The following is a 12360-nucleotide window of genomic DNA, read 5'->3' as shown; positions in this document are numbered from 1 at the left end:
TTAATTTTTTTTTTTTTTTTTTTTTTTTTTTTTTCAATAGAGTATTTTTTTTTTTTTTAGCTAGCTATGGAGGAAATTAAATCTATTTTTCCAATCTTTGTTTTAATAAAAGTAAAGATAGGGTCATTGAAAGTTATTTATTTTCTATCTCATATTTATAAAAAATATATAGATAAATAAGACACGTTTAATAATATATTAAAGGTGACAACAGATGGTTTTATAAATACTACAACACATTTTTTTAATTCACATACATATATTGTTTGTTGATTATTTGGTTTTTTTTTTTTTTTTTTTTTTTTTTTTGTTATTATTTTTTTAAAGTTGTTTATATATATATATTAACAAAATACATATGTTATATAGTTTTATTTTTCAATATGAAAAATAGGGTTTGTTTTAATATTTTGATGTTTTTATTATATCCAATTTTTTTAAATTCAAGTTTTCATAAAAAAAATATAGATGTATAAATTAAAAACACAATGAAATGTTAAATATATATATATATATATATATATATATATTTACATATATTTATAATATATAATTTTTTAAAATATTTCATAAGGACTACTTTGATAATGTTCAAGGAATTTTATTTAGCAGTAGGTATATGGGATTTACTATACACACACATACATACATACATACATATATATATATATATATATAATATTTCTTATTATTTCTTAGAAGCTATTTATATGGGAACCTTTCTATTTTGAAAATTAAAAAATCTACGCACTACATTATATAGCGATTCACACAAGATATATTTGGAAATAAATATATTGACTGCTATATTTATAAAGTTAAGAAGTAAAAATTTTATTTTTAGACCTGTACTTAGAATGTTATGTCCATGAGGTCCATAAAAACTTAAACCGCTAGCTGAATAAGATATTAATTCTAGAAATTTGAATTTTGTAATTTTTGAAATTTCATCATTACAATTCATACGAAATAAGCATGTTAACCTGTTTGGCCCTCCAACGGTTAAATAAAATAAAAAGCTATTTATCAAAACGTAATACCTAAGGGAAATAATAATAAATAAATAAAAACATATAAAAATAAGAACACACATAATATATATATATATATATATATATATATGTAGTAAAAAAAAACAATATGTGCCAAGTGTATGGTATTTATTTTATTTTTTATTTTTTATTTTTTTAATTTTTTTTTTTTATCAATGTGTCATTTTAACTTACGCCATAAATGTATAATTTGTAAATATTGGTTTCCTGTATTTTCCACCAAATGTTAATATCAATGCACTGTTTACTATTTGAAAACAAAACCAAATACATGCAAGGAAACTTTCATAATTATCACTCATTAACCACCATGATGATTTAGGTGCTGAACTATTTGCTTGGTAAGATGAAGGTAGATTATTAATAGGTAAGAAATAAAATATGATAGAATATAAAAAGAAGAAATTAACAAGCAGTGTACATAATAAAGATAATATGGTTTGAGCACCTATAATACTTGATGTTGGTGTTTGTGTTTTTAATTTACATGCAGGTTTTGATAAAGTCATTGATTTGGCTAATAATAATAAAATAACATTATCAAAGAATAAGTATCCATATTCTGACATAACTGCATGTGCATTCATAAATAAAAGTATTTTAATAAAAGAAATCATAAAACCATATAGAAGCATATATTTATAACAATTAATAGATGTAACTAAACAAGCTCTTCCTTCTCTTAATATATCTATAACACTTTTTAAATTTTCGTTTTTACTACTAAATGGTGAAACTACAGATGTATCTAAATTAGATAATGCTAAACCTGCATGTGAAATTTTTAAAGCACCACAATCATTACTACCATCACCACACATACCAGATATATAATCAAATTTTATAAAGTCTCGTATAACTTCTATTTTATTATTTGGTGTTAATCTTGAAAAAATTCTAATTCTTAATAAGAAATTTTTATATTCTTCAAGTTCTTCACAATCAAAATCTTCATCTGGTGTTTTAATTTGAAAAACGTTATATCTAATAAATGTATAAGCTTCCCCAGTTAATATTATTTCTTTATATATATCTTTAAATAATACAACATTTTTATTAATTCTTTTTTCGTTATGTACATTAACAAAGATAAGTTCATCATTTAATAGATATCCATAGACGATAATATTTTCATCCGATTTTTCTTCTTCTTCGTTAATAATAGAAATGGAAAGTTTTTGTTCATTGAAAAAAATAGGACTTTGAGAATATAGGGAATTATCTTCATTATCACTAATATTATCATTTATTAATGTGTTAATAATATGACTTTTTTTTTTCTTATTTCTTTTATTTTTTTCCTTTAAGTGATGAGGTATTAAAGCTGAATTTTCGTCATTACTAAATTCATTATCCATATCATACTTATGTTGATCATATTTAGAATTAAATTCTGAATAAGTAGTATAATTAGCAGCATTTTCAGGAATATATTTGTATGTTTCATTTATTTTTTGAGATTTGTCTATACTTTCATAAATATGTTTTGGTTTTTTTTGAGTTTCGTTATTTTTAAAACTATCTAAATGTTGTGTGTCTGGTGTTAATAAATGATCATATTGATAATCCGATTGGTTATGCATTACATTATCATCCTCATAATTATTTTCATTGTCTGTTTTGTTTTTATTTTTATTATTTTTTTTTTTTCCGGATTTAAAAAAATTTTCAAAGGACAAAAATTTGGACGCAGGAGATTTGGGTGAATGTTTCATTTCATCATCGTTATGTTCCATATTGGACATGTTGGAATGTATACTACTATTTATGCTTTTAATATTTGATAAATGATTGTTAGTATTTAATTTGTTAAGATATATATTATTCTTATTCTTATTATTTATATATTTATTATTTATATATTTATTATTTATATATTTATTATTTATATATTTATCATTTATATTTGAATTCATATTAAGTGAAAAGAAAGATTCATAAAAATTGACGTTATTAAATAGTCCTATTTTATTACCAACATATAAACAATTATATGCATTATCTCCTGTTAATATAACAGGTCTTATGGAAGATCCTTTTAGTGTTTGTATAACCATAGATGCATCTTTTTTTATATGATTATTAAACATTATTAGAGATAAGAAGTTCATATCCTTTTCTAAGAGTTGTCTAGGTAAATCTAATATATGTTCATATTTCATATTACTAATAATTTTGAATGCTAAAGCTATAACATAAAAACCATTTTTACTATATTCTTGTTCTTTTTTTTTAAAAAAATAAAGTTCTTCATTTTTAATACATTTCATGTAAATTTTATCAAATGAACCTTTAGAAAAGACAATATATTTTTTTTCTTTAAAATCAAAATTACCATATGTTAAGGTTGTTGATATTTTGGTATAATAATCAAATTCGTATGTTTTTAATACATCAAAACTTTTATATGTATTATTATTAATTTTTAAAGAAATTTTTTTAATATTCACATTATCATCATTTATATAGTTTGTAATTTTCATTTCTGTAGCTTCACATAACCTTTTATCTATTTCATTCCCATAAATATTATTGTTATCATAATAAACACAAGAACAACCTGCTAACGCATATATTAATAAATGATAATTAGAAGGTGTATTATTAAGAGTAACTTTATTAGTCCACATTAATTTACTATTATAAAGTAGTGACGTTATAGAATTCATGGAAGAATTAGATTCATTAAAATATTTGTTCTGTGTATTTCTATCTTCATATGCATGATTATTATAATCATAATTCACATAATCAACATTATTATTATTATTATTATTATTACTATTATGGTAATGGTTATGAGCATTGCTAATATCAAATGAGGTATTATATGTATGATTATCATTACTATTTTTTTCATCATAATCGTTTTGTATATTTCTTTGATCCATGACAAATGAATCTTCACGAACTCCATCAATACCTACATATTGGAGGTGATGGTTATCGTTATAATTATAATTAAATTCGTTATTATAATTGTTGTTATTATTATGGTCATTATTATGGTCATTATTATGGTCATTATTATGGTCATTATTATTGTCGTTATTATTATGGTCATTATTATGGTCATTATTATTGTCGTTATTATTATGGTCGTTGCTTTTATTATTATTATTATTATTATCCTCATTTTTGTTATTTTGCTCATTTTTATCAGAAGAAAAAATATTAAGCTCCTCATAATTATCCATATTAATTTTCTCTTCAGTATTAGGTTCATCATTTGTATTATAATTTTCGAAATGTTCTTTATAGATATTTTTTTTTATTTCGTTCATATTATTACCATCAATAAGTTGTTCTTTTTCGTTCAAATTATAAAGCACATCATTGTTTTGTTTTTCGTCATATATTTCGTTTTCTTTTTCATCATTATATGTATCATTGGCATTGGTATTATCCATTGAATCCATACGTATATCTTCTATAGCATAAATATAATTATAATTATTATCATTATTATTATTATCATTATTATTATTATCATTATTATTATTATTATCATTATTATTATCATTATTATTATCATTATTATTGTCATTATTATTATTATGTGTGGGTTCCCTTTTTTCTTGTAATGCGTTATATTCATTTTTATTCATGGGCATATGACCTTTCATAGTCTGAAACGAATTCGGTGATTTTAATGAAGACTCATTATTGTACTTATTATTATAAAGGACGTGATCATGATGAGTATGTATATTATTATCATGATTAGGCATCAAGCTATCGATATGATGTAACACATTATCATGGTTAAGTGTTACATCATCTACAGTATGTATTTTATTATATTCATTGTTTTCCTTATTTTCAATAGGAGGAATATCTACATGATTTTCAAGCATAAAATTATTGACTTCTACAGAATCTATTTGATATCCTTTATTTTGTGCTTCCTTTTTCATATCTTTAGGTAGTTGTTTATGCTTTTCATTACTTTTTGCACCCTTTGTGAATATAGATTTGAGAGTTTTACTTACGTTTAATAAACTAGTTTGATTTTTAATTTGTTTAAGATCATCATCTAATAATAATTTATTAGGATAGATATTATGAACAGAATTGGATATACTTTTTTTCTTTTCATTTAGAATATTATTACAAAAATGAACTCCTGAAAATTCGATTTTATGATCTGTTAAGGTCCCAGTTTTATCAAAAAAAAAGACACGGATTTTTCCACATATAGGAATTCTGGATGGTGCAATACAACAAATATCTTTTTCTTTTTTCAATCTATTAGTTGAAATATTAAGACCTATATTTAAGACAACAGGTGTCCAAACTGGTAATATTTGAGAAAGGGTACCGATAGTATAAAAAATAGAAGTCATATTTAGACCTAAATAACGTATTTGGAAATATAAACAAACAAAACTAAACATTATAGTAAATATAAATACAATGGGTAATTGTGAATCATATTTAAAAAGTAATGGATTTGGAAATAATACATTTTGCATATATTTACCTTTATACGTATATATACTTACATTTATAACTATAGCATAAATGTTTTCTGTAAAATTAAGAGTAGATATAACATCTGTACCGGCATATAAAATATTATTTGTATTGAAGTTATTTACACTACATTTTTTATTATCATTATTTTGTTTACGAAATGGTGTATGCTCATATGGTTCATCATAAGTATCAATATTATTATTATTATATATATTATTATTATTATCATTATTATATATATTATTATTATTATTATTATCATTATTATATATATTATTATCATTATTATCCATTTTTTGTGTGTCTACATATTTTTTGGAACCATTATTTATTTGACTTTTTTTTTTTTTATTCTTCTTCTTTTTCTTCTTCTTCTTATCTATGTGTATACTTGAATGATCCTCCTCATCCCCATCCCCATCCTCATCTTCATTCTCCTGGTCCTCTTGATATTTATCATATTTATCATTTTTACTATTTTGCGTGTTCCTTTCGTTCGATGTGGTATGATAAGAATTAAACGAATTTGCTTTGGAAGATGATAAACATATTTTTTTCATAGGACGAGATTCGCCTGTTAATAAACTTTCATCTACTAATACATTTCCTGTTAATAATAAACAATCACACGGTAAGGTCATTTTTGAATTTATAATTATTATATCACCTATAGTTAAATTATTTGATGGTATTTGTTGTACTATTGAATTTCTATAAACCGTTACAAATGTATTATTATTTGCTTGTATATTTTCATATATTTCTTTTTTATTTTTTTGATTTTTAAATATCTTTTTAATTACACTTAATAAGGATATAATCATCCAAATTAAGGATGTTATAATTTCTTTCCAGAAAAAATTTTTATAACTAATAAATAATTGAAACATATATATTCCATCTAATAATTCTCTTTTTAAATTCTTAAAAAAAGAATAAAATTCTAAATGGATATTATTATATCCATATTCATTAATATTATTAATAATTTCATTATTATTTAAACCTCCTTTTTTTAAAATATAATTAAAATCAAGATTTTTTACTTTCTCTTCTATACTATGTGATATATTATAAAAACCATCTTTTTCTTCATTATATACATATTTCATACTTCTAAAAAAAAAATATCTAACATTTTTTTCGTTAATTCGTACTTTTACTTTATGTACTTTGAGATTATTTTCTATATATTCTCTATTATTTTTCTGGTTTCTAACCATTTGATTTTTTCGTTTTTTTTTCCCTTTCTTTTTTTTTTTATTAGGAAATCGTTTTGATCCCCATACAATATTATCATCATATTTATCATCATATTTATCATCATATTTATCATCATATTTATTACCATATTTATTACCATATTTATTACCATATTCATCACTATATTCATCATCATATTTATTACCATATTCATCATCATATTTATTACCATATTCATCACCATATTCATCACCATATTCATCGCCATATTCATCCCCATATTCACCACCATATTCAACATTTTTATTAAAGGAATATTTTTCATTTATTTCTTTTTCTTCATTATCATAATTTTTATCATTTCCTTGATCTATTACATTTAGACCATCTATATTATATATATTATCTATACTATTCATTTTATTTATTTCATTTTGATCTTGCTCATAATAACCTAAATTATTTTCTTGGTCCCTTAATACCTTTTTTGTATACACAGAGTTACGACTTAGCCTCTTATTAGAATATTGGTTTGATATACTTTTTTTATGAAACGAGTTATTATAATATGAATTCTTTTTATATATATTTGAATAATAATAATTGTTGTTATCTTTATTTTGAATATCATCATCATCATCATATGAATTTGTTATATAATCGTTTTTTTTTTTTTTTTTATCTGTAGAAATAAAGAAAAAAAAGGATTTTGCCTTCATTTGATAATAATGCAATAACTTGATATATTTACAAGAATATTTATATATTCTTTTATTCCATTTTATAAAAACATTTGTAATATATATATAGCTTTCTTTAAATATATTTTTATATGAATATGTGTAATCTTCATTTTTCGTATAAACTAAAACATAATCACTATCTTTTAAAAGGGATGGTTTTATAAAAAAGCTGTGCATGTGTTTTCTAACGGTTAATATACCATATGTTATAATAAAACATAATAATAAAAATATAAAAAATACAAAAGCCCTATCATTCCATAATATTTCACCATTTTCTTTTATACAATATTCATTTCCTATTAATAATATAATAATAAAATGTGTTAACAAATATAATACTATAGATATATTCTTAAGAAGAAATCCACACAAACTATTTTTATATCCTTCTTGTCTAATTATCACATCATCATTATCATTATAAGATTCATATATATAATTAAAAAATTCAGTCTTCTCATTTTTAGGACTACTATCACTACCTTTCCTTTTATGTTTTCTATTTATTCTATTCTCATGATACTTCTTAAATATACACCAAAGAAAAAAACAAAATAACAAAATTATGTAAAACAGGCATATGTATTTTAGTTCCCTGTGGTTTATTAACAATTTATCGGATTTGCAAAATCGAGCCATTATAAGTCTTATCTATTCACCCATTAAAAATAATAAGAAAATATACAAACATATATATGTATATATATATATATATATATGTATATATGTATATATTGGGAATGAAACCTTTTTGAGCTCTGCTACGTTTAAATATATTTGCAAAAAGAAAAAAAAAAAAAAATTATGGTCACTTTATATTTTAAAAGTATAAAGATATTTAACAATTCTAATAAGATATTATCGTGTTCATTTTACACAACTATTTAAGGTATCCCCTTTACATTTGACAGCATTCACAGATTCAAAAATAAAAAAAAATAAAATAAAATATACAAATAAATTAAATGTTCATAAAATGGGGTACCATATTTTTATAACATAAATGTTATTTATATATTTAATTTATTATATTATTTTATTATTTTATTATTTATTTTTTTTTATATTTTCTGCTGTGTAAATTTAATCCTTTTTTGTAACCCTTATATATTAACCCGTTCATAATAATAATAAATATAAAAAAAAAAAAAAAAAAAAAAAAAAATTAAATTAATAAAAAACTAATATCCATTATTAATATAAACAATGAAATATTTATAAATAAATATATATATATATATATATATATATATATATTTATATTTTTATTTATTTATTTATTCAAATAAAACAAATATGTATAAATAGAACACATTTTTTTTTTCTTTTTTTTTTAATATATATTTTAAAGGAGCTATGGGCTTGACACATAAACATATTATTATATATATATATATATATATATTATATAATAATTTAAGTACAAAATTATTTACATAAACCAAAAAAAATGAAATATAAAAAATAAAAAAATAAAATTCATAGTGTACTGTAAAAAATAATTATAATTTTGTATTATATAATACATATATTCGTATAGGTATATATATTCAATAAAAAATATTAAAATGGTATGTATATATATATATATATATATATCTTAGTATACGAATATAATAGGAAGGAACCATAAAAATTACAAAATAGTTAGCAATGAATAAACAATTATTTTACATCTAATTTTTTATTTTATTTTATTTTATTCTTTTTCTCTCATAGTTATTATTATATAATAATACACATATATATTACAATTTTTATAATAAAATTTATTATTTTTTTTTTTTTTTTTTTTTTTTACCCGGTTCTAGTACTATTGATAAATAGAAGTTGCACATATATATAATCTACACAATAGATTAAAAAAGAATAATAAGATAAAAGAATATGCATAAATTATATATATGAAAGAAAAAAAAATAAAAATAATAAAAATAATAAAAAAGATAAAGGGATATATATTAAAATAAAAGTTGTATTATAATTCTATATATATATATATATATATATAACATGTGATTAAAAATAAAACTGTAATGACAAGTGGATACAGCAATAAATGAGAATAAATAAATAATATTGACATATAAATATATATATATATATATATATATATATATATTTATTTATTTATACAAAGTGCAATATTTTTTAAAAGTCTAATACTTGGTCTTTTTATTATATTTTATTTAATTTTATTTAATTTTTAGAATGAATAAATATAAAGATACTTTAAAAACTAAATTTGAGTATAAATATTTATTTTACTTTGCCTCTTTTGTATCCATCAATTTAGGTTAAAAAAAAAAAAATACATACATATATATTTATATATATGTATACATATTAATGTGTGTATGTATAGAATAACCATTTGAGCCATAAACGTGTATGTGTATAAGTTTAATCATTTTTATGTAATTTATTTTTTTTTTTATTTATAGGTATATGCAATGAATATATTAAAAAAAAAAAGTTGGCTTATAAAAATGTATCTCATAAAATATATTTCGATTTAAGTGAAAAGAATTTTGAATTTTTGGATAAAAATAAATACTTATATAGAATTGAAAAAATAAATGAGTATTTTGATTTACCAAAATCAAAATTGTTAGACGCATGTAATAATTATTTCCCAGTGGATTATCATTTACAATATGTAAGTAATATTTTTGAAAAAAAAAAAGATGAATTAAATAATATAATGGAAAAAGAAAAGAACAGTATGTCTATTGATGAGTTGATATGTGATATTATAAACTATTTAGAATCTGTAATAAATGGGAATATAAATGTGGATAACCATAGAATTAATCATAATAATATAAATATAAATATATATAATAAGGACCACATCAACATAAGCAACAACAATAATAATAATGATGATATTTACTTAGATAATAAATGTAGTGATGGGGGTAGCTTCTTAAAAAATTTAAATCTTAGTTATTTTAAAGATTTTTTAGTAGAGAGGAAAAAAATAAACCTAGATGAATCATTCAATGATAATTCTTTAAATGTTTTATTTGATGAACTTTATACATATACTTATATATACTTATTAATTAATTATAAAAGGAATAATTTTTTTGATTTTATAAAAATGAAAAGATCATATAGACATTGTAGCGAACATGTGGGGAAAGATATTGGCCTAGAAGTTCATAATTATATAGGATTAGGAATAAAAGATAATAAATTAACAATATTAAAAGAAGAACAAGAAGAAGAAGAAAAAAAAAAAAATAATAAAATAAAAAAAAATAAAAAATATAATAATGATAACATTAATATTAAGAATAGTAGTAGTGATACTAATATTGATAGCCCTAGCAATAATAATAATAATAATAATAATAATAATAATAATCATGGTAAGCAAATATTGGATAATACAAAATATGTTTTAAATATAGATACGATAAAGGAGATACATAGAAGCTTATCTACATATGGAATAGTTGTTTTAAAAAATGTGTTACCAAAAGAAAATATAAAGAGATTAAAGAAAGAATTGTTTGTAGAAGAAAAAGATATAAACATATCATCATTTTTAATGAATAAAGATCAAAATATATTTTGTATACGTCCTAGTAGAGGTAGACAATATTGTATCTTAAGAAATAGTACGGTAAGTGATTTGTTTATAAATTTACAACAATATTGGATGAATATTGTATATTCTTATTTATCCTTTGGAACATATGAAAATATATTTAAGCACTTTGATAGAAAGACAATTTTTAATTTAAATAATATTAATAATTTGGATATAAAAAATGAAAAAAACGATAAAATTTATTTATCTGAATTACAATTATTAAATAATGAACCTTTAAGTGATAAACAAACTTATCATGTTGATAATGGATATAATGGAATATCGATTATTGTCCCACTTAATAAAATAAATGAAGAATCAGGAAATTTCGAATTTTTTACAGGAACACATTTATTTTCCTCATTACAAAATAAAAGTTTAAAACATAAAATTAAAACGTTTAAACAATTTTTAAAGGTTTATTATATAACAAAAGGATCTTCTTTTATACCTGATGTAAAAGAACAAGATTTAATTATATATGATTCTAGAATCTTACATAGAGGTCTATCAAATAATTTATGGATGAAAAATTCGTCTTTAATTTATCGTTATGATTATAAAAAATATCCTCCACCGGGACAAAATTTTATTGATATCTTTTCATACAACATAATTGGAAAGTGCATATCATTTTTTAACTTTTTAGAAAAATATATATAAACAAATGAATTTTAAAAAAAAAAATAAATAAAAATAAATAAATAAATAAATATATATATATATATATATATATATAATTAATATTTATATATTTTATATCTTTGTATAACCTTTTGTTTTTTACTATTTAGAAATATATTTTTTTTTTTTTTGTCCACAAAAATATTATATATATATATATATATATATATATATATATATTATATATATATTTTTTTTTTTAATTAAACATTTGATGAATATGTCATACTATTATTCTAATATATAACAAAAATATTTTATATATTCATTCATTATAATTTTTTTTTTTTTAATACAAAAATAATTAAGACCCAAAAAATCATTTAACCTGATAATTCTTTTCGATTTATTTTACATTATGGGTATATTTCCACGTACAAAAAAATCCGAATTGCACAAATATAAAAATTTATATATTTATTATATCCCTATACATAAAAAACTTAACAAATTAAAAAAATGAATGAAAAATAATAAAAAATGTAAATAAATATAAACATAATAAAATATTTATATAAAAATTAAGTGGAAAATTTTTTTTAAAATTAAATATATATATATTATATATATATATATATATAATATATTTTTT

At 19.8% G+C, this 12360-nt stretch overlaps 3 protein-coding genes across 3 annotated transcripts in view; 2 read left to right on the top strand and 1 right to left on the bottom strand.

Annotated features, from left to right (window-relative positions):
- The window catches only part of PRSY57_0503300 (AN1-like zinc finger family protein), a gene marked incomplete at both ends in the record, with an annotated part of 1022 nt that extends 962 nt beyond the window's left edge, over positions 1-60 (top strand). Inside the window, one exon of the mRNA XM_012906105.1 lies at positions 41-60. Within this exon, the coding sequence (XP_012761559.1) occupies positions 41-60 (20 nt within the window). The remainder of the gene's footprint in view (positions 1-40) is intronic.
- A 646-nt stretch (positions 61-706) lies between these two features.
- PRSY57_0503200 (cation transporting P-ATPase) lies at positions 707-8119 on the bottom strand (the record flags this gene model as incomplete). Its single annotated transcript, XM_012906104.2, has 2 exons — positions 707-1040; positions 1227-8119. 2 exons carry the CDS (start codon positions 8117-8119, stop codon positions 707-709), a joined length of 7227 nt encoding a protein of 2408 aa, XP_012761558.2.
- Positions 8120-9691: 1572 nt separating this feature from the next.
- On the top strand, positions 9692-11747 carry PRSY57_0503100 (hypothetical protein; the record flags this gene model as incomplete). The annotated part of the gene is made up of 2 exons (XM_012906103.2): positions 9692-9776; positions 9925-11747. The coding sequence occupies 2 exons, from the start codon at positions 9692-9694 to the stop codon at positions 11745-11747; spliced, it is 1908 nt and encodes a 635-aa protein (XP_012761557.2).
- Positions 11748-12360: the final 613 nt, after the last annotated feature.

The sequence above is a fragment of the Plasmodium reichenowi genome, chromosome 5, assembly GCF_001601855.1.
Source record: "Plasmodium reichenowi strain SY57 chromosome 5, whole genome shotgun sequence".
Lineage (NCBI taxonomy): Eukaryota > Apicomplexa > Aconoidasida > Haemosporida > Plasmodiidae > Plasmodium > Plasmodium reichenowi.
This window is presented reverse-complemented; position numbering and strand designations above follow the sequence as displayed.